The sequence below is a fragment of the Peromyscus eremicus genome, chromosome 8a, assembly GCF_949786415.1.
Source record: "Peromyscus eremicus chromosome 8a, PerEre_H2_v1, whole genome shotgun sequence".
Lineage (NCBI taxonomy): Eukaryota > Metazoa > Chordata > Mammalia > Rodentia > Cricetidae > Peromyscus > Peromyscus eremicus.
The window spans coordinates 32957354-32985162 of NC_081423.1; the positions used below are offsets into that span (position 1 = coordinate 32957354).

The following is a 27809-nucleotide window of genomic DNA, read 5'->3' on the forward strand; positions in this document are numbered from 1 at the left end:
CTGAGCCATCTCTCCAGCCCCTGTTTTATCTTTCTTACCTGAAGAAACTAGAACTCTTTTTGATGGAGAATAGGAAACGTATTTCTGTTCTGTCTTTCACTGCTATTATAAACCAAGCAGGGACCACATGATGTTGTGACACTCAAGATCTGTATGAAGCCCTTCTTCCTGGGCAGTTTGAAAACCCATTGAGAGCCTAGGTCATTAACCCCAGAACTCACTGTTTTTGTGGCTTCGTCCACAAACTGGATGTACCACCCTGGCTGCATAGAGCCTGAGGTCCACCCAGAATTTCAAAGATTAAGAACTTCACATAGAAATTCAGATTCATAATTTGTTGTACATAACTGAAATCTTCTGGGGCCATGGCAAATTGGGATGGTCAAGTTCAGGGGATACTTTTTCATGAAGAATGTAAGTAAAAAAGACATATGGTGAGCTGGAGAAGAAGGCTCAGTGGTTAACAGTACTTACTGATCTTGTAGAGGACCCAGGTTCAGTTTCCAGCACCCATGTTGGTTAGCTCACAATCTTCTGTAACTCCACTTCCAGAGGATCTGTTGCCCTCTTATGGCCTCTGTGGGCACTGCGCACACATAACGCACATAAAGTCATGTAGGCAAATATGCACACACATTAACCAAATAAGTAAATCTTAGAAAAGGAATTTGTAGTCCTGAATTAGGAAAACTAGAGTCTAGTTCTAGCTTTGTGAAAACAGCAAGGTGAGGCACAGGGGCAAATAACAGTCATAGCCGTAGAAATGAAAATAAGAGAATTAACACCACCAGTTCTCCTGGATTCTCTAAAGGCCAGGCACCATTCTAAGCACTTACTGTACATTAGCCTTGAACCTCAAAGTCATACAGATAGACTGTATGCTGACCTCTAGGTCACAGAGAAGGAAACTGAGGCATGAAGGTGGCTGAAGCAACTGCCTAATTAAGGGAAGAGATAAAGCCCGAATTGAATCCTAGGTTTGACCCAGTGTTGAGCCATGTTGATCAACCTCTTGGACCTTCCCAGCTGCTCCCTGAACAGGCCCAGTGCTGGGTTTCTCTAGCCCTGGTCCTTACTCTCTGTGGCTTGGGCTGCACCACTCCACCCTGGGCATCTCTATCAGGAGTTCCTCGTGAGGGTGAACTTCCGCACCTGAGCACGATGCCAGCTGTTCGGCTTCCGCTCTGACTGCATCCTCCGCAAGCTGCCTCTGCACTTAGATCCTTATGCAACTCATATCTGCCATGGAGAGGAGCTGGGGGTGCCTGCCTAGGCCAGGGGTCTGCAGTGGTGGGGCCAGTCAGAGCAACTGCTACTCCTCAACCCTTCACCTTTTTTTTTTTTTTTTTGGTTTTTCGAGACAGGGTTTCTCTGTGTAGCTTTGCACCTTTCCTGGAACTCGCTTTGGAGACCAGGCTGGCCTCGAACTCACAGAGATCTGCCTGCCTCTGCCTCCCGAGTGCTGGGATTAAAGGTGTGCACCACCACCGCCCGGCCCCTTCACCTTTTTTGCTGTGTTTTCAGGAAGGTGCCTTTGCATTGGTGTTCAAGAGCATCCACTACCCGGGAGAAGCTGTTGCCACAAGGTAAGGCAAGCATGTGGGTGCTTCCAGGAACAAACAAATAAGTAAGATCAAATCATCTGGCTTGGGACACCAGGGAGCTTATGGTCTCTAGCAAACTGCCCAGTGCTTGTTGGGTCTAAAGGACATCAGCTGTGGCCCAGGCACCGCGCCACCATGGCCAGTGGTGCTAGAGCTCCTGTTTTTAAAAGGGAAACATAGGCCAAGTGGTGGTGGGGCACACCTTTAATCGCAGCACTCAGGAGGCAGAGGCAGGTGGATCTCTGCGTTCAAGTCCACAGCCTGGTCTACAGAGTGAGTTCCAGGACAGCCAGGAACCCTGTCTCAAAAGAGAAAAAAAAAAAGAAAAGAAAAGAAAAGAAAGAAAGAAAGAAAGAAAGAAAGAAAGAAAGAAAGAAAGAAAGAAAAAGAAAAGAAAACCCTCAAATAAAAGGGAAAACATAAAGTTGGATTTTTTTGTGTGTGAAATCTCTCGACTGTTAGAAGCTGACAACAAATTAATATTAAAAAATAGATGGCCAAGCAGTGGTGGTGCACGCCTTTAATCTCAGCATTCGGGAGGCAGAGACAGGCGGATCTCTGTGAGTTCAAGGCCAGCCTGGTCTACAGAGCAAGACCAGGACAGGCGTCAAAACTACACAAAGAAACCCTGTCTCGAAAAACCAATAAACAAACAAACAAACAAACAAACAAATGTTGGGACTGTGCAAGCCTCACAACCTGAGTTTCCTCCCGGGATCCATGTAAAGGCAAAAGAACTGAGCTGGCTCCACAGACCTCTCTGTGCATGCATGCTATACCATCATCCCCTCTCCAATAATGAATCAATTTCTTTGTAAAAATGTAATAACAAAAAGTATTAGGGGTGAGGAGACAGCTGTCAGTCAAGTGCTGGCTGTTTAAGCACAAGGACTTGAGTTTAGTCCCCAGCACACACATGAAAAACTGGGTGTGGTGGTGCACGCTTGCCATCCTGGCCTTGTCGAGGCAGAGACAGGTAGATCTCTGGAGCTCACAGCTAGCCGAACCCAACTGGCGAGTGCTCAGGTTCAGTGAGAGGCTCTGTCCAAAAAAAAAAAGCCAAGGCAGATGGCTGCAGAGGGATGACAGTCAAGGCTGACTTGTTGCACACATGCACAAGTACACACACACACACACACACTGTTCCCCCCCAATAAAAAATAAAACAGAAAATAATAAAAGTGTATGAGGGTTTAGACTCAAGTTTTATGGAGGCTCAGATCCTAATTAATGTAGGGAGCCCTTTTAGGCAAAGCATGCACAGTTGGGAATATGAAACGGACCAAGGCGAACCCTGCATCTAGTTCTTTAATGGGCCCGAGATGGCTCAGCAGGTGACGGCCCTTTGCTGCGGAGACTGACAAATTCAATCCCTGAACCCCACACGGTGGGAGGACAGAACCATCTGCTAGGTGTTCTCTGACTTCCACTGACACCGTGGCACACATGCACCTCCCCGCCTCGTTCCCTCCACACGTACACAATAAACTAATAAACACAATTTAAAAAAAAAAAAAAAAGTCCTTAAAAGCCCAAAGCTCATGCCTTGTCACCTGTTTGGTAGGGGCGTAATAGGATTCATCTAAGAAGTCTTGGTCTGGCCACACATTCCTCTATTGGAGCCCCTGGCTCAAAGGTGCCTCGTCGCTGATTAGATTCATAGAAGGAGATTAAATGTCATCTTTTATTTTAAATTTAGATGGATTGGCTATTCACGTACCTAGACATCCAGCTAGTATTTGTTGAGCCCTTAGTATGAGAAGGTTTCTGGAGACTTTGGGACATGTTCCCAGGATGTTTGTTCCAGAAGACTGCCGCTCTGGGTGGGGGCTGGGAGGCCACTGTACCAGGAAAGTGCCGCAGATGTCAACCCAGGAAAGTCGGGGAGTAGTAACTGCTTCCCCAGCAGCAAGACCAACACAGGGAAGGATAAGCCCAAAGTGTGGCTCTCCAGCCTCCCAGTTTGGGTGTGTGAGGGCAGGGTAGAGGCAGCCCGAGGTAGGACTTCCGGTCTCCATGTATGTTTACTGATACCTGCTGGGGGCTGGGCTTGGGGACAGTAGTGAATCAGGTGGTTATAGACATTGCTCCATGAACTTCACAGGCTAGTGGTGAGTGGAGGCTCTGGGAGAAACCCAGCTCTAAGGGGCCTTGGTGTCTTGTGGGCCGCTGGCTTTATTCTAAAGGTACAAAGGAACCACTTAGAATATATATGTGGCTCTGGGAGACCTGAGAAGAGCTGAGTGAGACTGTCCCTTGAAGACTATCACAATATCTACCCAGAAAATCAGATGAATTTATCATAATCTTACTTTTTTCCCCGGGACTGGGACTAATTTGTCATTCGAAATGTAATTTCATCAAATCATAGAATAGAATTATAAAATACCAGTTGGTCCTTATCAAATCTAGAAGCTCCCTTTAAAATCTCATAATGTGATATTACTGTTTAAAATGAATGTGGTGTGAGGAAGCAATAAAGCTTGATTTTTCTAAATTGCCTGTGACGGATGGCTGGAACATCCAGGCCAGCCCTTGGGATGTCTCAGGAGGCTTCTGTGTCTTAAAGGAGAGCTCAGTCTGAACAATAAGATCCAGGGAGCCATTCACCCAGAAACCCAGATAGCCTTAAGCACTATTATTATGCTTAAAATCTATCATTATTTGGGGGCAATTTGAGCTAGCTCCTCACTGGACCTAGAACAAGGTCTCTGATTAGTTTTTAGACAAAACAAAGGATTATACAAAATAGTCAGGACACTCAAAGCACCTTTTTCTCAATCTTTTTGAACTTTGTCCCCTGTTTCAAGAAATCAGAAGAGGGGGGTCTAAGTAAGTTAGTGCTCCTGAGAAGCAGGCCTGTCACTCCTAAAGAACTAACAGAGACCTGTCTGAGTCAGGCGGACACCCCAAACGCCCGTGTGTGGGCAGAATCCAGACTATTAAAAAGCAGGTGGTTTGTAAGCACATCAGTCTGTTAGAAAGAAGTTGTTTAAGACAAAATATTAGCCCACTACATTGAAGTCAAATGCTTGAGATGGTCCTAACAAAGTGTGTTCACTGTTTTCTTATCAGCCAGTTAACATGCTGGAGGAGAAAGGCACGCAGTCCACACTAGCTACAGAAACCCCCTTTCCACCCCCACTCAATGTAAAGTGTGACTTTCTAAGGTTTCAGTTATTGGTCAAAAAAGGTCCAGAAACAGACAATTCGTGGATTTAAAATAATTTTTGTTATGGTGCAGTGTTATAATTTTTTTTATCTTGTTGTTGTTAGTCTTTTATTTCCCCTAAATTAAACCATCATAGGTATGAACGCATATGAAGACCTTGTGTGTACTGGGTTCACTATCTGCAGTTTCAGACTTATACTAGAGGTCGTGTGTGTGTGTGTGTGTGTGTGTGTGTGTGTGTGTGTGCGTGTGCCAGTGTATGTATATATATCTGAAGATGCAGCTGTGTGTGGAGGCCAGAGGTCCACATCAGGTATTCTCTTCTACGTGTATGATGAGTGTTTTGCTTGTATGTATGTATGTGCACCACTTGTGTGTCTGCTGCCCAGAGGTCAGAAGAGGGCATCAGATCTGGACTTATGGATAGTTGTGAGCCACCATGGGGGTGTTAGGAACTAAACTCAGGTCCTATGCAAGATCAGTATGTGCTGTTAACCACTGAGTCATCTCTCCAGCCCTTTTACCTTATTTTCTGAGAAAAGGTATCATTGAACCTGGAGATCACCCATTCATCTAGCTGTAGGCTGGCTGGCCAATGAATTCCAAGGAGCCATACATCTCCTGTCTCAGTGTTCTACTTCCCTTCCCCACCTGCAGGGGTTATAGACATACACACCACCCATTGTGTTCAGCTTTTAAGTAGCTTTTTGGAGATCCTGCCTTGGTCTTCATGCCTTCATGGTAGCCACTTGGCCAGCTGAACTATCTCCCTAGTGCTCAATTGGAGGTGGTAAGACCACAGTCTGCATGGATGGACAGAGGGCAGTGAGGAACTGCTGTCCTGGAATGTTGCCTGCCTGGGTTCTAGGATGCAGAGATCTAAACTGTGTGAGTTATGGAAGCGATCTGCTTGTCTGATGTGAGTGCTGTAATCTATAAGATAAAGCAAAGAATTGCATTTTGAAGGCAAGATGCCATTAAGATCATGACCTAAAATTGGGCAGTAGTGGCGTACTTGGGAAGCAGAGGCAGGTGGATCTTTGTGAGTTCGAGGCCAGCCTGATCTACAAAGAAAGTTCCAGGCCAGCCTGGGCTGTTACACAGAGAAAGCATGTCTCGAAGAACCCGCCCCTGCCAAAAAAAAAAATCATGACTTAACGCCTCCAACAATCTTATCCAAAGCAATAGTAAGCAGGAAAGGAATACCATGAAGTGTTTCACTGAAGATTCTATCCCAAGATAATCACAGAAGCTAGTGCTGGTGACAGAGATGGGCACCAAGGAAGGAGCCTGATTTAGAGACTCTCACCCTTGTCAACTTCTGTCATTCCTGGAAGACCTTTGTGAAAATCACTGTTCCCTTTGTGATGAAATCCACGTTAGTACAGGTCAAAGATTCTAATTTTCCCTTAGAGAGGTATCATTTAAGCCAAGGTAAAACTACCCTTGAAACTACCTTTTGCAGCCCACAGAGTAGAGCACAGTCTTCCCTTAGTATCTCTGGAAGTTCTGGCACTAAACCTTGTCCAGATACCAAAACCCATAGATGCTCAGGCCCCTTGTATAAAATAGCGTAGTGTAGTATTTGCATAAAACTTTTCCATATTCCACTTACACCAGGCCTTTCTCTCATGGTAAATGTTCAGCCTCTGAGACCTATCCATGTGGGTTAGCTGTTCATGGGGATATAAAGACCCAGGAGCTCAACATCTCATAAAAGTGTTATGGAGAGCATGTTACCAGGCTAATTGGTCAGATACCCAGGTGACGATGTGAGTGAGCTGACATCTCCATGCCAGTCTATTGGTCCCTGCTCCAAACCTGAAGGGCAGCATCACATGGTCAAGATGTCCCTTTTGTGTGACCTAAACACAGTCTTCTGCTCCAGGGAAAGGAGGGTGTACTGAGAGGCTAGGAAGACATCTGCCCTGGCCTCTCAAAGGTGCTATCTTCTTCCTGCAGGAGAGGCAGCCCACTGCTCATCGGGGTACGAAGCAAATACAAACTCTCCACAGAGCAGATCCCCGTCTTATATCGGACATGTGAGTTTCTTGACATCAACAGACAGCTGCAGGGTAGCTACAGCCAGCTCTGTTTGGAGGCAGCCCCCAAACACTGTCTTGGGCCCAGCTGCCTTGTGACTCTGGGTTTCAAAGATGTTCATGCAATGGGGACTCAGCTCCATCTTTTAAAAAAGCACTTCATTGTGAATATTTTGAGACCTGCACAGAAATAGAGGGAGCAGCAGGCAGCTGGGGAGGGTGGTAACTGTGCCCTGATTTGAGTTTCTTTGGTTTGTTTTCGTTTGCCTTGCTCTCCCACGGTAGCCATTTAAATGCTCTTTCAGCGCTACTGGGCTATTTGGGGAGCTTTTACGTGATTTGGCTGGCACAGCCATAGCTAAAAATTGCAGATTTCTCCCACACAATATTCAAAAGAGGAAAATGGGTTCTCTGCCACGTGTTATGCAAATAAAGCAGCCTGCTGAGATTCGCAACCCATTCTTTTGTTTACTAGGCAATATTGAGAATGTGAAGAATATCTGCAAGACCAGGATGAAGCGACTGGACAGTTCCACCTGTCTGCACGCCGTGGGTGATAAAGCTGTGGAGTTCTTCTTTGCTTCTGATGCAAGGTAGCTAAACATTTTCATTGTTTTATTGAGATTGTATACCCAAAGAATGACTGTCTGAACACCGCATGTGCGTGCACTCTGAGCATGTATGTCGGTCAGAGGACAGCTTCTAGGAGTTGATTCTCTCCTTCTGCTATTTGGGTCCCGGGGATTGAATTCAGGTCGTCAGACTTGGTGGCAAGCACTCTTGCCCACTGGGCCAGCTCACCAGCACAAGTACATAAATTTTACAAATATACAGGCACAGAGAAAGAAAAGTTGGGGTAGGGGAAGAGAAGAGAAAAGAGAAGGAGGAGCGAGGGACTATTCAAAAGAGATTTTGGTACCTGTAAGTGGTGTCTGGGCATTATAGTCTGCTGAAGTTTTTATTTCATAGAAGTGCTCGAAGCCACTGAGCTCTTACCTTATAGTCAGTGACGTGAGAGGTGTTTCTAAGATTAGAAAGAGGCACGAAGGCCTGGAGGAAGATGAAATAGTGTTCACAGGCAAAATAATGATACACTTTCAAAGCCAACTGACAAGCTGTGAGAACTAATACTGGCAGCTTCCCAGAGAATAAATATGTGGAACTCTTACATCGCCACAGTCATCGCTAAGCTCCAGCAGGGACCGAGCCTACCTTATTCCTTCTAGAAGCTTCTCATAGGACTAAGTATTATCGACTCTTAGCAAACATTTGTTGAACAAAACAAAAGCAACAAAAAACCAGACTATGCACTACCATGAAACAGCCCCACTTTGACAAAACCTCTCAGCCCCGTCTAGTGTTCTAGCTCCATGCTGTGGCTGTGACAAGTAGGATGACCAAAAGCAACTTAGGGGAAGAGAAAGTTTTTTCCATCTTCTCCTTTCTGGTTACCTTCCATCCACAAAGGAAGTCAGGGCAGGAACTCCAGCAGGAACTTGAAGTATAAGCCATGGAGGAATGCTACTTGCTGGCTCACTTGCTGATTCACGCCTAGCTGGCTTTTTTACACTGCCCAGGACTACCTGCCCAGGACTATGGTGCTGCTCACAGTGGGATGAGCCTCCTCCATCAATTAACAATCATGACAACCCTTCTCAGACACACATCCACAGCAAGCGTCTAGACGTTTTAAGACCTGACTCAGCTTTGAATTTTAGCGCGTGTGGTAGTGTGTCCTTCCCTCAGAAGGCACATACCATTCCATCAGTTTTCTTTTTGCACTTAATCAGAGGTTCGAGTCCTATCAGCCTCATTCATTGACTGAAGATTCAGCTTTCGCCTCTTGGCTTCAACAGCCATTCAAGATCCTTGGTTGGAGCGATTCATAATTAGGAATCCATAAACTGATTACTCTATCGTTTGCTCTTTATTAGCTAGATTCTACTGTAGAAAGAGAAACTTGTCTTCATAAACTATATGGTTCTAAAGAGCAAGTGCTGAGTGGGCAAGACGGCTCAGTGGGGGTGCAGGCCCTGGCAGCCAAGATGGGCCTCGGACCCACGTGATGGAAGGGGAGATATGACTCCTGTAAGTCACCCTCTGACGTCCACACATGTACCATAGCACATGTGTGCACACACACACACACACACACACACACACACACACACACACGGGCACATGAATAAGTGAATATTAATTTTAAAATCTTTAAAGCAAGTACTTATTTCTTTCCCTTTATAATTAGAATAGTGTATGTTTTCCCAACCCCTCCAAAGGTGACATGGTTTTTGTATCTTATTTGAAGAAACCAACTATAAAAAGACATCCATGAGATTGCCTGGGAGAGGAATTTGAACACATTAGTTACTTGATGATTTGAAGACGAATTGTTTGAAGAAATTGTTGGTCCTATAATAGGTTAAAATTTAGTCCTTAAGATTTAAGAGATATATGTAAAAATGTTTGCTGAAGAAATGGTGTATTTCTATACATTCTCTACTGGGTTACGATTAAGGTTAGGTTTCAGAATAGTTGTTGGAGGAGAGAGGTATGGAGAAGGGGAGGGCTCACCTGTGAACCTTTTTGCTGTGATGCCACTGTCGTGCCTAAAATGACAAGGATCCCATGCTTGAGAAACAGCAAGTGGCTGCTGCCTTGTGACTTTCAAGGGTGTAACATGAACTTTGATGTCTTTTTCTTCCCTTCCAGTGCCATCATAGAACACACCAACCGGGTCATCTTCTTGGAAGATGATGACATTGCCGCAGTGGCTGATGGGAAACTCTCCATTCACCGAGTCAAGCGCTCAGCTAGTGACGACCCCTCCCGAGCCATCCAGACCTTGCAGATGGAACTGCAGCAAATAATGAAAGGCAGGTGTCCTCCAAGAGTCCCTGTGCAGTTGCCTTGAAGAGCAGGTGCTCTCGGGGGTCAGAGGATGGAGGGGCCCCTGAACCCCCAAAGCTGCAGGGTCTAAGGTGTAAACTGGATGGTCACTGTATCTGACCCACTTTCATATGATTTGTTTCCATAGCCTCAGACAGGAAAACACCTCCAGACACTCTTCAAAATTGGGGGGCTTTATGGGTATACTAGCCCTGTGGCCTAAGTGACATCTTGGTAGAAAATTAAAAAGCAACAGCAGCTAAGCCTTTTGCTAGGATTTTCCTGGCTCCCAGTTAAGCTATAAAAATGTATCTAAATTAAACTCACTTACCTTGGTGATGTTTCCCTGACCAGGTAACTTCAGTGCATTTATGCAGAAGGAGATCTTCGAGCAGCCAGAATCTGTTTTTAATACCATGAGAGGTCGGGTGAATTTTGAGACCAACACAGGTGAGAAGGCCCGGTCGGTCCATGCCCTGCTCCATTGAAAGCAGTCACATGTAGAGTCAACATTAATACCCTGCCTCGTGTCCCGCAGTGCTCCTAGGTGGCTTGAAGGACCATTTGAAGGAGATTCGACGATGCCGAAGACTCATCGTGATTGGCTGTGGAACCAGCTACCACGCTGCTGTGGCTGTAAGTGCCAAACACCAGACCTTAAGGTAGTCCTGGGAAGTTAACAGCAGCCAAGACCAAGATGCTGGTCATAGTGCTGCCATGCACTGGCCTCTGAATTTGATCAAGTCCTTGTAATCATTCCCATGAGCCAGCTTGAGAAGTGCACTCAGCCATTCTTCTAGCAAGGTGGCTTGGGAGTGGCCAAAGTTCCCATACCACTGGGACAGCAAGACACCACGTCACAAAATGTCCTTAGAAGCCCAGTGCCCTGTGTCCCTGTGAGGCCCGTTACTGACTTCAGTGTCTCTTCTGTTTGGCTGCAGACACGGCAAGTTTTAGAGGAACTGACCGAGCTCCCTGTGATGGTTGAACTTGCCAGTGATTTCCTGGACAGGAACACACCTGTGTTCAGGGATGATGTTTGCTTCTTCATAAGCCAATCAGGTAAGGGAGACAGGCAGCACGGCCAGGTTTTCACTGGCTCATCTCCGAGCTCTCTTCTCTGTGCACCCTCCCTCTTGTTCCAGCGCAGCCTCTGTGCGTCTGCAGTGTACCACACATGATCTCACGCACTGGGTCATTTAAACCCTTAAAAGCATCTGGTACTAGCAACACTGTATGATGCTGTGTGAGTTTTCCTGGGGAAAGGTGACGAAACGTGTTTTCACCCCACATAGGTCACCAAAGACAGACTAAAGGATGATCCCACCCAAGGCTGGCTTAGTGAGCCAGTGAGGTTATTGAACTTACTTACAGGAGGCCAGGTGACTCAAAAGCAGCTGCATCAGGGGATAATAACCCTCCCCGGCATGGGTAATGATGACCCATGCGATCTGCATCCATGGAGCTCCCTGCGAGACTTAGGAGAAGCTGGCTTCCCCTGCCATTCTAAGCCTTCTAGCACTTCCAAGAACACTCCCCAACATGCTCCTAAATGTTTCCTGGGCATAATTTAAAGGAGAAAAAAAAAAGTCTCAATTCTACTGGGTTGAGACTCCCATCCTTGAATTCAGTCCTTGGTGGGCTCTGTGTCCAAGCTCTGGAGGCCTGCTATGTGCAGTGTCCACACTGTCCAGCAGGGGGAGGCATGGAGAGACACGGTTCTGGTTAAAGTGGGGAGCACTTTCCCTTAGCTTGAGTGAGCCTTACCTGGGTGTCATCCTCACACTGGGTAAAGGTGTGCTCCAGCTGAGCCATATCCTTGGGGTCGCAACCCTAGAGATTTAAGGAGGGCTTTTGAAATATTTCAATTTTGGTGAATTCCAAACCTTTATTAAAGCAAGAATATTCATATAACAAGTTATCCAACCTTAGAAATTACCATCCAAGCCAACTTAGGGTCATCCATGTGTGCCAATCACCCGTCTCCTCCTCTGGATCATCTGGAAGCTGATCCCAACCCTGAGCATCGTGTGACATCTCTCTGCATAGATAACTCAGAATGTGAGACAAAGCAAAATGATGATAAAGCATAAACCCATAATATCATTATCACAATCAAAAACTGAACATACTCTTCTAATGTCATGGGGGCGTGGTTTAATATTGCTTCCCTTTTGAATTTTTAATACCATTTCCATCTTCATAACAAGCTGAGAAAAACTAGTACAGACATGCCCACCATCCCACGGACTGACAAACTGCCTTTGGGTTGACCTTCCCATCAGAGCCGAAATGTAGCTCATGAATAGGTAGGAAAACAGGTAGATTTCACACGACAACAGTACAGTGGCAGTCCACAGGTCTATGTACGGAAGTATCCGGTTTGTAAAGGAGATTTAAGCAAGCAGCAAGCTACCAAAATCCGAGATTGAGGCTAATGCAGACAGTGCCATCCTTTGCCTTTTTTTCCTGCTGCTGCTGCGGACTTGAGTCCTGTGCAGTGAACCTGGAAGTCAACAGAGAAAAAGGAAAAGGGGTTAAACCATCTGGAAGCACTTGGCGACACCAGTTTTGGGGACAGGTCAGGAACTAAGTTGAACACAGTCAAGAGCAGTGACCATGTGGATGGAACAGTCAGAGGGTTGGGAATTCACTGGGCCTGATTTTATGGTTGGCCTTGTATCACTTTGAGTTTCTTTAAAATTAGCAAATAGGGAGTTGGTGCCGGCTTATGCTGTTGATGTGGCCTAATTAGAAAAACTATTTGAGTCCACACTGGGAAGTTTCAAGAAATGTGTCCTTCAAACAGGTTCTATTTGAGAAGCACCATGTGGTGGGCAGTCTTGCTTTTCAATGTTTATACCTCAGCAAATCCGACCCAGGCAGCCTAGAGTCCCAGAAGGGCATTCCAAGCCAGTGGCAAGGCCTGGATGGAGATAATGAGTTGCATTTTCCACACTCCTCATCCTGAAGGGAAATGAGGACTGAGGCCCCCATGGAGCGGACATCAGGATTAAAAAAACGGAACAAGAACACACTTGCTACATAAATAGTAATGAGATCTTCAATCTAAGAAACAGGAAAGATTCTGAACCCTTGTTTTCTTTTCAAAGGTTGGACAGGCTTTGAATTTCGAAGCAGGAGGAGTAGGGGTGAATGAAGAGGCAGGGGGGAGGGTAGGAGAGGGTTCTAGCTGGTCTAGCACCTGCATGCTCACTGACAACATTCCCCGTATTGCAGGTGAGACTGCAGACACGCTCCTGGCGCTGCGATACTGTAAGGACCGCGGGGCGCTGACTGTGGGCATCACCAACACTGTGGGCAGCTCCATCTCCCGGGAGACCGACTGTGGCGTCCACATCAACGCAGGGCCGGAGGTCGGGGTGGCCAGCACCAAGGTACGAATTGCTGTGTTCTCCGGGGAGAACCTGGGTGGTGGCATCGGCTGGAGAGACGGGTGTCCTTGCAGTTACAGCTGGCTCCCCTCCCCTCCTCTCCTCCCTCCGTTCCGCTCCTCATCTCTTAGTCTTGTCATTACATCTCTCCCCCATCTTTGTCCACGTTGTGGTTTAGCTCTCCCATCTCCTTAAACACCTTTGGGACGGCTGTCTGAAGTCTTCACGGGCCCCCTCCTTTGTTCTCAGGCTTACACCAGCCAGTTCATCTCTCTGGTGATGTTTGGTTTGATGATGTCTGAAGACCGAATTTCTCTACAAAACAGGAGGCAAGAGATCATCCGGGGCCTCAGGTCTTTGCCCGGTAAGTCCCAGAACATGGTTTTCTGTATTTCCAAATTCACTGAGCTCCTTTGGGTCGCTCTCATCCTTTATTCTCATGTAAAGGATGCTGTTAATGACTCTCTCCTTCTAGATCTTTCTACCCAATGATAAATCTTACACCCCCACCCCCACCCTCCAAACTGCCCAGCAAATTCTGCTTGAGCCAAAAATGAAAGCCTCAGTGGTCAGCAGAGCTCCAGGACCTCTGTCCTCCTCTCGGGACCGCTTCAGCTGCTAAGTAGCAAGATCTGCCTCCTCAGTGGCGGATGTTTACCTTAAAATGAAGGAAGTTAGCCCTGCCCTTCGAGTGAAACAAACAACAGTACTTGTTGCCAATAATAAAGGTCAATTTTTCAATCATCATTTAGAATTTGGAAAACTTCTCTCTGCTTAGCCAATTCCCAGATTTGAAGTTTTTGTTTTTGGTTTTTTTTGTTTGTTTGTTTGTTTTTTGTTTTGTTTTGTTTTATTAAGAAGTTGGAGATTTTTAACAAGGTGATTTGTAAAATAAATTTGTAACTAAATGTGTCCATTTTTAGATTTGCCTAGCTCTGGGCCTTAGTATGCTATCATCAAATTCTGTGAAAGAGCAAAGCAGGCCAAATGTAAAAAAAATAGAGAAACTACTTGCAACTCCCCATTTCAAGAAACTTGCTTCTTGTCTGATACAGAATCGAAAAACACTTCCAATGATTTGAAGACGTTTTAAACCTTTCCCTTTTCCAAATACAAGTCTTTGTAAGGTCTGGCAAAATACCTGCACTCCAGTAACAATGATAAAAATCACAGTAGTTCAGATGCAGAAGCAGATGTGGTGCCAACTCTTATCAAAAAGTCAGACCCTAAAAACGCACAAAGGTGTTGGGCTGCTAAGGTCACTCAGTAGGTAAAGTTCCTGCTGCCAAGTCTGACCCCCCCAGTTTGATTCCCCCAAACCCACATGGTGTAAAAACTGACTCCTGCAAGTTGTTTCCAACCTCCACATGTAATGAAAAAATTTTAAAAGATGTCCAACAGTACCATTCTTCTCACTCATTTTTTTCAAAAATCTATCATTATAGGCTTATTGCTGTTACTATTTTCCAATGAGTGAAGCAGCATTTTTAAAGTTTTTATTGTTGTTGTTTTGTTTCATTTGTTTGTTTTTCTTTCTTTTTTTTTTTTTAAGGTTTATTTATTTCTTATGTATACAGTGTTCTAGCTGCACATATCCCTGCAGGCCAGAAGAGAGCACCAGATCTCATTACAGATGGTTGTGAGCCACCATGTGGTTGCTGGGAATTGAACTCAGGACTTTTTTAAGAATAAGCAGTGCTCTTAACCTCTGAGCCATCTCTCCAGCCCTTGTTTGTTTTTCAAAGCAAGGTTTCTCTGTGTATCCCTGGATGTCCTGGAACTTGCTCTATAGACCAGGCTGGCCTCGAACTAACAGAGATCCACCTGCCTCTGCCTCCCAAGTGCTGGGATCAAAGGTGTGCACCACCACCACCCCAATAGTTTAAAAGTTTTAATTAGTGTTCTTTTCTTTCTTTCTTTCTTTCTTTTTTTTATTAAAGGTGTATACCACCTTACCCAGATAATTAGTGTTATCTTCAAATCCAATAAGTATTGAGAGTTATAACTCACAAGCTCAAAGGCTCTTGAGGAGTACAATAATTTGTAAGAGTATAATAAACAGAGTTCCAGCACCAGGAAGTTTGATCATAACAGGTCTGCCTTACACTGGCTTGGCCTTGGGATCCAGCCCAGGGCAAGGAACTGAGGGGTTAATTTGGAATTTCAGGCCTGTGTCTTCCCAGGGCATGATTTAATCTCTCGGGCTCTTGGTTTACTTCCTGTAACATGAGAGCTCATAGCCTACCTTATAGATGTTCACAAGCATACTCATGCAAACAGGAACTTCCAACCCGATAAGGTCCTGGCCAGTATCCTAAGTTATCACAGAATTGGGTTTAAACAGAGTTTAAAGCCCTTCTAAGTAACTCAAGGAAGCTGTGTCTCCTGAGCAATGGAAGTGTCTAAACCTTGTTATAGCCAATGATTTTCCTTGTGAATGTTCAGAAGTCAGAACGACTGGCTCTCTCCCTGATCTCTTTGCATTGCTTAGAGCTGATCAAAGAAGTATTATTGCTGGATGAGAAGATCCATGACCTGGCCCTGGAGCTCTACACACAAAGGTCACTCCTGGTGATGGGACGGGGATACAACTATGCCACATGCCTAGAAGGAGCCTTGGTGAGTTCCTCTCTGCCCAGCCTCCACCTCTAAGAGCTGATTGCACAGCTTCCTGGGGCAACATGGAGGCAGGCTTAGGAGATGCTGCAAGAAGCCAGTAGGAAGGAGGGCAGGACATAGTGTTGGAAGGGAAGGGTTTGCAAACCCGCTAGGCACCCTCAGGAGCCTGCCTTGAGCATTGACTCTTACCTTGGAGTCACAGAAATGAGTATGAGTGAAGTAGGTCCCCAGGCAGTTCTCAGTCCCCAGAGAGAAAGGGAAAGGGCATTGGGTGAAGCTCCTACAAGTACCTGTCTTGTGAGAATCTATATGTGAAAAAAAGCTGGTATGTGCTTGTAATCCCAGCACTCGGGAAGCAGAGACAGGAGGATCTCTGGGTGTTGTAGAATATTATTTTAAGGTGTGTTACTTTTGTTTGTGTTGCATTTGTTTAACTCTGTGAGCTGTGTTATTGTGCCTGTCTAAAACACCTGATGGTCTAATAAAGAACTGAATGGCCATTAGCAAGGCAGGAGAGAGAGATAGAGATAGAGATAGAGATAGAGATAGAGAGAGAGAGAGAGAGAGAGAGAGAGAGAAGTGGGGCTGGCAGGCAGAAAGAATATATAGAAGAAGAAATCTGGGAGGAGAGGAAGAAGTATCCAGAGAAGGAGGAAGACTCCAGGGGCCAGCCACCCAGCTACACAGCAAGCCACAGAGTAAGATCTACAGAAGAAAAGGGAAAAGCCCAGAGGCAAAAGGCAGATGAGATAATTTAAAGTTAAGGAAAGGTGGCTAACAACAAGCCAAGCTAAGGTCAGGCATTTATAAGTAAGAATAAGCCTCTGTGTGTTATTTGAGAGCTGGGTGGCGGGCCCCCCAAAAGAGTAATTAAAAAACAACAACATCTGGGGCTCACTCATCAGCCACTCTATTTTAAGTGGGGAGCACTATGTTCCAGTGAGAGATCATGTCTCAAAAACCAAAGTGAGTGGCTCTTGAGGAATGACATCAAGGTATACATGTGTACACACACACACACACACCCCTCTGTACACACAGATTGCATACAGGAGGTAAATCAAATTCAGGTCCACTACCACAAGCAACCTCTGAGGGAAGGATTTTGGAAGTTGGAAATTGCAAGATCTCTATATTCCTTGTGACCCTCAAACTTCCCAAGGGGGCAGAACTTGCATTCCCACAGCAATGAGCCCGAATTAAAAAAAAAAAAAATCGATGACTTGCTATTTTGTCCTGTGACAATGAATTACTAATGGAAGAGAAAGCTAGTAGGGCTGAGACAAGGTGCTGGACGTGGAAGGCTACTGAAGGCTGGCAAAGCTGACTCTTGAGCTTCCAAATTTCTCACTGTTAGTTTGCTGTTTATAGATCAGAATGCCATACAAGGTTAAAGGGATTCCGTGTTCCAGGTGAGACATCCCTGTCAACCAGGACAGGAGTACCAAGCGTGCTGGCTCCCCTCCTTATCATAACCAGTTAGTAGATGGGTGGCTCACAAAAGACAGTTAGGGACTATTAGAGATGGTTGTAGCTGGGAGTAAATTGACCCCTGAGTGTCAGCTTCCAATATATGCATTTTATGCAGATTAATTCTTTCCTCGTGTTACTGGTTCATTGTAAAGGCTCCAACCAAGGATACGGATGAACTCGAGATGCAGGGATAGATACACAGATCAAGGTGTCCGGGAAGGGATGTGGCATTTCACTGTCATCTCTGATCATGCCACTCTCCAGGAACCATTTATTCACTGATCTAGACGCTCTCCCAGACATCCTTTTGTGTTTTTATGGAGGCGTCCTTACATATAAATTTAATTGATTTTTGTCATTGGCCACTGATGATGAACTTAGCCTTCAGCCCACGTTCTCTCTGCAAGGATGAGTTGCTGTAAAGTTGGAAATCCCAACCCTCTACACCAGCCTTGTTCTAGATAGTAGAGACCTGTCCTGTTGCTATTATTAGCAAGGAAAGACACCTGTCCCTTTGAACACTGTAAGGATTTCAGGGACTACATGCTAAAAAGTAAAAGGGAGAGAGACCAAACATATGTGTCTGCTGCTTTCTTCCTTGCTGAGACAAAATGCCCAATAAAAGCAACTTTTTTGGGAGGAAGGAAGGGTATGCTTTGGCTCTCAGTTTGGGGATATAGTCCGTCCTGATGGGGAAGGCATATGGTAGCTTTTCACACCGTGTCCACAAGGAACAGAGAGACAGATGCTGGTGTCCAGCTTCCTTTCTTTTCATTCTGTTAGGACCCCAGCCTACAGACCATTTTACCCAGGCTTAGGGTGGGTCTCCCCACCTCTGTGAAGCGAGTCTAAAAATGTGCTCTCACCGTGCCCAGAAGTTGGTTTTTATGGAATTTTAAATCCCACCAAGTTGACTGTAAAGATTACTACTGGGGCCTTTTCCAACATTGGTCAATCCCTGCACTGTGAACTCAGGTCGCTTCCGAGAGTCCATCCTCCCATAAGGAACAGAGTGCTGGGCATTCAGGGGCACAGAAGAGGCAAAGTCTGGGTGGGGTGCACTTTCAGTCCCCTGATAGTTCTGATCTCTGGCTGTGGGGGTCAGTTGCGGTGGCAAAGCATTGCTGATGAAAGATGCACATTCAGCTGTGTCTCCGAGTTGGTCTTTGAGGAAAGAAAGGGGTGTTTAGGCTGCTGCTGGTACAAGTCAATGGCCTCTGTGTGGTCACTTGGAGGCCAGCACGCCAGCTGTCTGTAGTCTCCAAGGAGGAGCCTCGTTCCTCACAGGGTTTGCCTGACCCAAATAACTAGTTCTAAACATGTGGAGGAATATATTCTTTAACATTTTCATTGGTATAATGATGAAAACTTCACAGTAAATGAACGGAAATGGAGCTACTTGAACAAAGGGAAAAGAAGAAAACATTCGCATAATAGCCTGGGGTATGGGAATTTACCAGCTAGGTCAATCTAAGCAATTGTTTAGATGTGATTAAGGATCTAAAATTGGGAGAATCGTTAGCCGTCTAATTGAATAAGAGCATATCTAAGCAGAATACAATGCCACCATTATCTGTGGTAACTGGGGAGGCCACGTGGCTTGCCATGGGGGTGGGGGTGAAGGCAAACTGGACTGAAGCTAACTTTCTGTCTGAGTGCATGACTGTGCACGGAGCTGAAGAGAGGTGTCACTGTTGTGCCTGGGGGCTGCAAGGTTGCTGCCTTGTCCGAGCTCTGGACAGCAGCCCATCCTCTCTCCTGGCCCAGAGCATCCCTTGCTGCTGTTGACCTGTCTACGCCCCCATCTGCCTTGAGACCTTTAGCTCTTACCCTAGAGTAACTCCCTCTCCCAGCGTCCCTCGGTCTTCTCTGTCACAGCCCCCGCCTTCCCGGTGTAACAGTGATCCCGACTTGTGTCTCCGTAGAAAATTAAAGAGATAACCTACATGCACTCGGAAGGGATCCTGGCTGGAGAGCTGAAGCACGGGCCCCTGGCCCTCGTTGACAAGCAGATGCCGGTCATCATGGTCATCATGAAGGACCCTTGCTTTGCCAAATGCCAGAATGCCCTGCAGCAGGTCACTGCCCGCCAGGTGAGGGCTCTCCTATAAACCAAGGACCCTGCTTTCCTGTCCCATACCACACATACCCATCTCACCGACGGCTGTCTGTGGGTGTGACCACACTCTGCCCTGTCACTTTGGTCTACATTTATCTTTTCATGTGGAGGAGGGGCCTGTCTGTGCCATGGCAGATGAATGGAAATTGGAGGACAACTTATAGGAGTTAGTTCTCTCCTTCTACCTCATGTATGTTCTGGGTCTGGAACTCAGGTCTTCAGGCTTGTTGGCAGAAGCATATATCCACTAAGTCATCTCACTGGCTCACTGGGCTCCCTTTTGAATACCACACAAATCTGGCAAGAAACCAAGGAGTCTGAGGTCATATCCTCCAGCTCCTTAGTGAGGGCCAGTGACCAGACTGTCACTGAGCTGCCCTGGATCCCAGGGCTGGGGACAGAGGAGGCGCTTCCAGGGCCAGGGCAGCATCCTAGGACTGGAGTTCCCTCTCAGGGTTGCTGTGATGCAATTCTGATGCTAACTTTGCAGAGTTAAGTCAGACATCACAGGGTAAGTGCACAGTCCTTCATAAGACTGTCCTCCCATCTGAACCCACACACGAGGAACGAATGGGCACTCAAACCCAAGACTGGCTGCAAATTTGGCAATTCTCTGGCACGACTCATAGAACCTAGGAAAGGGCAGTATTTATTATTGAAGTATTATTATGAAGAATTCAAATTAGGGCCTGCCGCAGAAGAAGAAGCCATAGTGTGAAGGTCCCAGATGGGTAGCTTCTGTCGTCTTGAGCTTGCTATATAGATCTAGCTTGCCTGGCTATATTGGTGGGTGTCACAAGAGCAGCCCCTTGACCTTCTGACTTCAAGACCTTCCTTGTGGTTTCATTAAGCAGACATGGATGACTGAATCATGGACCAAGTGATTGAACTTGCCCTGCTTCTGTGCTTGGCGATTCCAAGCTTCAACTTTCTAATCATGGTTTATCTTTCCAGCATGGTCGGTCCCCATCCTGAAAGTACTTGTGGTCTACCATGAGTTATCTTGATAGCGATAAACTCAGGCATAGTGCAAGGGGTCCACTGTGAACAGTGGCACTTCTAATTGCTCAAAGTCCAAAGGTAGATTGGCTCCCTCCCGGGAACTAAGCAGCCACGTGTGTTATTCACTGGCCTCAGGGAGATAGGAGGGCAGAGAGCACTTGGGTCCATGAAGTTACAGGTAGGTGAAATCCAGTAAGATGCATAAGCCTGCACGGCCACATGCATCTCAGCACAGTGGTTAGAATAAAAACTAGTATATAAAGTTAGTATAAAACTAGTAAACTAAGCCAGGTGGGGGTGGCACATGCCTTTAATCCCAGCCCTCATGAGGCAGAGGCAGGCGGATCTCTGTGAGTTCAAAGCCAACCTGGTCTACAAAGTGAGTCCCAGGACAGCTAAGGATACACAGAGAAACCCTGTCTTGGAAAAAAAAAAAGTATACTAGTATAAAAACGCAACTGTGTCCTTTTCTACTGTGACCCCTCTCCCACTCTGCATCACACGGCCCCTTTCCATATCCCACTGAGTTCCAGGTCTTTACCTGTCTTGATGCCCACTTTGCCAAGCTCATTCTTTCCTCTGAGCCTTTGCATTGGCTCTTCCTATTATTTTTTAGGGTAGGACTAGGGAAGGGTTTTAATGAAAATAGCTTCATAGTCCAATGCATAGAGCTTCATAGCTCTTTCTATGTAGCCAAGGCTGGCTTGAACTTGCTATATAGATCTAGCTTGCCTGGCTTCGTCCTCCCAAACCATCTTAGTCACTTCTTGGTTGTTGTGATAAAATACCTTGATAAAAGCAATTTAAGAAGTTATTGGGACTCATGGCCCAAGGGTCTGTCATGGTAGCAGGGTTTGAGGAAGCAGGTAGTCACACTGAGTTTTCTGGCCCTCAGTCTGCTTTCTCCTTTATGCAGTCCAGGACCATAGCCCAGGAAATGGTGCCACCCACTTTCAGGATGTGTTCTCCACCTCAGCTGGCATAATCTAGATAATCTCTCACAGATATGCTTGGAGGCAGTCAATGTTAACACATACAAAGCTTATTAATATCTCTCACTCATGTTTTATTGCCACTGTGGCATTTATCCAAAATTCATCTTTGTTCATGATTTTATTTCCATCACTGGATTTTGAGCCCCATTAGAGTTAAAAGTGGGTCAGGACAAGGCACTTGGAAGCCAGTCAACAAATGAATGCTCAATGATGGTGCAAAGTGCAGTCACCTGACCAGGGAAGGGGAAGAAACACACCCAGAAGCACCGCACACTGTCCTTTACACGTGGCATGCACACGACCTCACCGGTAATTCTAGCAAAGTCAAAGTGATTAATATTATCGCTACAGTAATGCTGACTCCAGAAAATTCCAGAAACTCTGCTGGGTACAAGAGAGGGTTTGCTTCTTTCAGAGACGCAGTATTTTATGGGCCTGTCTCTCTGCTTTAGGGTCGTCCGATCATACTGTGTTCCAAGGATGACACTGAGAGTTCCAAGTTCGCGTATAAAACCATCGAACTGCCCCACACAGTTGACTGTCTCCAGGGCATCCTGAGTGTGATTCCACTGCAGCTTCTGTCCTTCCACCTGGCTGTCCTCCGAGGCTACGATGTAAGTCTAAACTTGGCATGAGCACAGCCAAGAGAAACAGAAAGCTAAATCAATGCATTTTTATTTTTTATTGATGTTTGTACGTATTTATGGGGCACAGGGTACCATTTTAATGTATAGATACAGTATGTAATGGCAAAGTTGCCTTTTTTTGTTTTTTAAATGCTTATTTGTATTAAATACTCATCGGAGAAATAATGTCACTTAAAGTAACTTTCATTTTAAGATTGTTTAGATTCCTCAAGAACTGCAAAAAGTACACCATCATCCAGAGGCAGTGTTGATCAATGCGGTCAATATTTCATTCAATTCTTTCTCCTGTACATGCAAATTAAAAAAAAAAAAACATTTTTCAAGCCAGGACTGGTGTAGCGTACTCAGAAAGCCAACACTCAAGAGGCTAAGATAGGGAAATTACAAATTTGGGGCAGCCTGTGCTACATAGAGAGACTCAAACACAAAAAGAAAAAAAAAACAAACACGAAACTTTAATATTGTACCAAAGTTAAAATTCTGTTTCTTCCTTTTATTATTGATATTGATTTTTCATCTTTATGAACTTGTTACATACTTTTAATTGTTGTACAGTATTCCATCAAAATCTTCATTTTAACATTTTCATTTATGTGTCTGTATGTGTATCCATGTAACTATATGCCACACGCATGCAGTGCCCTCAGAAACCCAAAGAGGGCATCAGATCCCCTTGGAACTAACATACAGGTGGTTGTGAGCCACTGATGTGGGACGCTAACTCAGATTCTCTGGTAGAGCAAAGCACTCTCAACCACTGAGACGTCTCTGGCTGCTATTATAAGCTTATAGCATGATTTTCTGAACAATTACTTAACTAGTCTGCTGTTTCCAATTTTTCATTTTATGAATAACACTGCAGTGAACATGTTTGTATGCACATCTCTGTCCCACATTTAAGATTTATCATTGTGGAGAAAATGACATTTTGAGACGACTGGCATTGAAATTGTGCCTCAGAAAAGAATCAGTTTATGATCTCACCAGCAAATGTATAAGAACACAATTCACTGTGTAAAACAAAACAGATGCTGTGTTACAGGTTTGGTTTGGTTTTGATTTGGGGTTTTGTTTGGTTGTTTGTTTGTTTTTAAGACTGAGGTTTTTTTTGAGACAAGGTTTCTCTGTGTAGCCCCGGCTATCTGGAACTAGTTCTGTAGACCAGGCTGGCCTTGAAGTCACAGAAGTCCTGCTGCCTCTGCCTCTTGAGTACTGGGCTTAAAGGCTTGCATGACAGCCGCCAGGCTACAGTTTTAAGAAGCTTATAAATTATAACAATTCAAAGAACACTATCCCAGACACCTAAATGTATGTCATCTAATTGACACTTGATAACTTTTGATTGCATTTTTCTTTTTCATCTTTTTTGGTTTTTTTGAGACAGGGTTTCTCTGTGTAGCTTTGCGCCTTTCCTGGGACTCACTTGGTAGCCCAGGCTGGCCTCGAACTCACAGAGATCCGCCTGGCTCTGCCTCCCGAGTGCTGGGATTAAAGGCGTGCGCCACCACCGCCCGGCTCTTTTTCATCTTTTCTTAGCATATAAATAAAATACCTTTTTGCAGACTAAGTGGAAGCTTGCTTTATTACCTATCCTCAGTCATATTTCCTTCTCAGTCTTTACCCAACACAACAAGTCTTGAGAAATGTTATGTGTATCCTTCCAAAAAATGTGAATTTTTTTCATTAATTTTTCCAGTGCTGGTGGTCACATCAAGTCTTACATATGCTGTGCACTCTATCTTTGAGTTACACCCAAATCCTGGAAAGTAAATTTTTTGTTTGTTCTTTTTATTTGCTCTTTACTGAAGCTGTGTGTGTGTGATTTAGTGCACATGAGTGCAGGTAAGTGCAGAGGCAGGTGACTGCAGAGGGTCTCAGATCTCTTGGAGCTGGAGTTACAGGCAGTTGTGAGCCTCCTGATAGAGATGCTAGGAACAGAACTTGGGCCCTCTGCAAGACCAGTGTGAACTGTTACCCATTGGACTATTCCTCCAGCCCCTGCTTGTTCATTTCGATGGGCTCTTACTATATAGCCCAAGCTAGCCTTGGACTTGTTGTACAGACCTGGCTTGCCTGTGCTCTACTCGGTCTGCCTCAGCTCCTGAGTGCTGAGGTTATAAGAGAACACCACCATACCTGTGACTGAAAAGTGACTTTGTAACAGCACCTACCAAGCTACCTGATGTAAAAGATATGAAGGACACAAGAGGACACATGTCAAGTCATAACAAATGTTTATTGAGTGAAGGAAATCTGTACCGTTAAAGGAAGCCTCTTGCAATAAGGAATCCACTTTCAAAATGGAGGTGTTCAGGTAGATTGGTTAGAGGTGATTGGGAAGAGACAGCATGTTACTGCCACCTGTGAGATACTGAATAAATTGCTATGTGGTAGAGGCTGGTCTTGAACTTCTGATCCTCCTGCCTTCCCAGTTTGTGTGGTTGCATGCCTGTTTTATGAGGTGCTGGGGATGAAACCCATATTTTTGCGCATACTAAGCTAAGCAAGGACTCTGTCAACTGAGCTTTATCCTTTGCCTTCCCATCTTTCTTTTTAGGTTGACTTCCCTAGGAACCTGGCCAAGTCTGTCACTGTGGAATGAGAAGAGGACTTCTGTGACAAGACCATCATCACCTGCAGTCTCATTCAAGACCTGAGCCGACTGTAAAGGTGCCACATGGGAAAAGAAGTGAGCCTTCCACGGGTCCTCTCTGCTCCCAGTAGAGCTTGACAGCTTTGACGTGCCTTGTACCCAAGTGCTTTGCTTACAGCAAATGCTGTTTCTCTGTGTCCTGAAGTCACTGAGGAGAAGGAATTGTTTACACATGGGGATCGGAGCAGACTTTCCACTACTGTGCAATAGAGATACCGCTCTCTTCAGAGTAACTGTGAACCTTTTTTTAACCAACACTAGCTAGTTTTAAAAGATGAAATATTTATAATGATGATTGTATAGCTTTTAAGTTATTTTTCTAGTATGTGGCTTTCTGTAGCCGTGGAAACGCCCAGGCCGTGCATCTGGGATACCCAGTGTGCTGTCTCTGGGCTCACTCCTGGCGAGTGTCATTCATCTCAGTTTTGGGCACAAGGCATGAGCCCTTTGTCTCCTTTTTCTCCTTTTCTTCCCTCCATGAGATGCTCCTGACTCCTGTCCCCTGACATCAATGAGTCCCCTCTACCCACTTCCGATGTCTCCTCTGAGCTCAGTTGAAGTCTCCACTTCTTCCAATATCCTCAGATGGGCTCAAATCCCTCAGCTCTCTGACTTCTACTTAATCAGATTGTGGATCTTTTTTAAGCCCAGGCAGCACTTTGGTCCCTGCTCCCTATTCATAGTAAACCAGCCTGAAGTGCCCCATGTAAGAACGTGGTTTTGAGGGGGCTGCCTTGCTCTATTTAAAAGCGTGCACAATCAATGTACTATGCAATTTCACAATAATAAAGACAGTGCAGCTTTTTTTTTTGCCTTGTTTGTTTGGATTTGGTTAACCTCATTTTCCTTACGTCTGAGGGTCTGAGCAGCGTCTGGTGGGAACATTCCCGTTATTAGTGGTACAGTTTGGATATGAGTTGAATGCGTTCCCCCAGTGGTTTATTCATGTGTTGAAATTTAATCCTCAGTGGGATGTTTTTTCATTGCTCTGGAGGCTGAGAAATCCAAGATCGAGGCACTAGCTGTCTTGGTATGTGGGAGAGTCTGCTTGTTTCCTACTAGAACATCTCTCTGTTTCTTCTCTCTGTAGAAGAGGCAAGAGAGCGTCCCAGGGCTTCTTTTAAAGAGCACTGATGGCATTCATGAGGGCTTCGTTTTCATGACCCAGTCACCCTATAAAGGCCTGACTTTGTTAATGTGTGCATGCTTGTATCTGCATGTTCATACATGTGTGGCAGCCCGTGTATGTGTGTACGCAGAGATTGACACTGGGTATCTTTCAGGATTGCACTCCACTTTATTTACTGAGGCAGGATCTCATTCTGAGCCCAGAGTTTGCTGGTTTGGTTATTCTGGCTAGCCAGCATGCCCAGGGGACCCATCCCCATCTCTACTTCCTAAGTGCTGGGCTTGCAGGCAGGCCCCCACACCATCCTGGCTTTTATACGGGTGCTGGGGCTCCAAACTCTGCTTCTTCATGCTTGCTCAGCAAGTGCTGGATCCATTGAGCCTATAGCTCAGACTCCACCTTCATTACCATCACATGGGGGCTAGGGCTGTGAACATTGGCTTAGGGGAGAGATACGAATCCATAGACCATGCAAGAGGTAAATGTTTGAGAACTTAATAGCTCAGGAAACTATTACTTACACTTCAATGAAGGTTTGCCTAATATAGAATTTTAAGTCAGAAAAAAAAAAAAAACAATTCTTAGAATTTTCCATTCTCTTGTTCCTTGTGTTGTTATTGAGTCCAAAATCACTCTGCTATGTCTTTGTCAGTGACCTTTCTTTCTTTTTTTATTCTCTTTTTGTTTCTGGTATCCTCAAATACTGCAGCGTAGTGCCTTGGGTCTTTTCATTAGATGTTAAGCTCAGTCAAGAAATGCATCCCCTTCAGGTCTGGGAGAGAACAGGATTATTTTACTTTATGTGTGAGCTCATGTGCACCACTTGCATGTCTGATGCCTATGATGACCAGAAGGGGACGTCAGATCCCCTGTAACTGGAGTTACAGGTTAGGGGGGATGGGTACTGGGAATCGAACCCAGGTCCTCTGGAAGAGCATCCAGTGCTCTGAACTACTGAGCCATCTCTCCAGCCCCAGAGTTCTGGGAAACCTTGAACTACTTTGTTATGGAGTTATATTGACTTTCCTCTGGCCTCTCTGAAGTGCAATGTCCGATTCAGAGCTTGAGGCTTTTTGATGGGATGGGTCTATGCATTCTTTCCTGCCGTCAATCTTGTCTTCTAGTTCAACTAGTTAGGAAATTTGTTCAGTCTTGTCTCCCTAACTATATCTACTGCCCTATCTACAACCAACCTATCCACTAGTAAACTACATCAAGTGTTAAGGAGCACAGGCAGGAACTTTGTAGAACGCTCACCAGTTGGGTTTGTCTCATGTTTTCCTTGTGGTTGGAATGGGTTTATGGAGCTGGGGGGAGGAAGAGCAACATTCTTCTCACTTCACCTCCAAGACACAAACCATTGACACTACTGGCCCCTGTCAGTGTTAATCTTGATCTGATATTAACCTACCTGAGGCAGCCGGTGCCAGATTTTGCCTCTGCAAAGATGCTGTGTCAGATGTTATTTCCTGAGATCCTACCTCTGGCTGCTAGGAGCTGTTTGAGTTGGCCTCTGTGTTTCTGACACGCCCCCACCATCCTGGGTCTGTCTGTGTGTATTTTGTAAGTACTTCCTGATTTATACTCTGCTAAACTCCAGGTCTAACTCGAACATTGCCTAACCAGCCCTGATTTACCATATCTAGTGGTTCCTAGACACCTCTGTCAGGGAATACAGAAGCAAAGACCTGAGCTTTCTGCTACTGGGATATCATTACCTCTAGGCCGCCTCACCTGAGACCAAGGACATGTATGAGTATTCAGAATTGCTTCTGAATGGCTGGCTCTTGTCCCAAGGGTGTGATATATTTTCAGTCCCTCTGAAGCCAACAATAATATTCTTTTTTTCTTTTGGAATTTATCCTCTTCTTGGTGTCTCTGTGTGTGGCAAGATTCAGTTTTCTCTCCTTTCTTTCTTTCTTTCTTTTTTTTTTCTCTCGAGACAAGAGTTTCTCTGTGAAATAGTCCTGGAATGCACTCTTTAGATCAGGCTGGCCTTGAACTCACAGAGATCCGCCTGCCTCTGCCTCCCGAGTGCTAGGATTAAAGGCTTGTGCCACCACCGCCTGG

The 27809-nt window shown here is 45.4% G+C and overlaps 1 protein-coding gene across 1 annotated transcript in view; it reads left to right on the forward strand.

Annotated features, from left to right (window-relative positions):
* Nucleotides 1-25399, forward strand: part of Gfpt2 (glutamine-fructose-6-phosphate transaminase 2) — a 48240-nt gene extending 22841 nt beyond the window's left edge. Inside the window, exons 7-19 of the mRNA XM_059269306.1 lie at nt 1525-1586; nt 6739-6818; nt 7294-7411; nt 9531-9694; nt 10062-10157; nt 10246-10343; nt 10649-10769; nt 12948-13105; nt 13352-13466; nt 15594-15721; nt 19120-19287; nt 21763-21924; nt 24515-25399. Of these exons, the coding sequence (XP_059125289.1) occupies nt 1525-1586; nt 6739-6818; nt 7294-7411; nt 9531-9694; nt 10062-10157; nt 10246-10343; nt 10649-10769; nt 12948-13105; nt 13352-13466; nt 15594-15721; nt 19120-19287; nt 21763-21924; nt 24515-24559 (1515 nt within the window). The 3' untranslated portion in view covers nt 24560-25399. The remainder of the gene's footprint in view (nt 1-1524; nt 1587-6738; nt 6819-7293; nt 7412-9530; nt 9695-10061; nt 10158-10245; nt 10344-10648; nt 10770-12947; nt 13106-13351; nt 13467-15593; nt 15722-19119; nt 19288-21762; nt 21925-24514) is intronic.
* The last annotated feature ends 2410 nt before the right edge of the window (nt 25400-27809 follow it).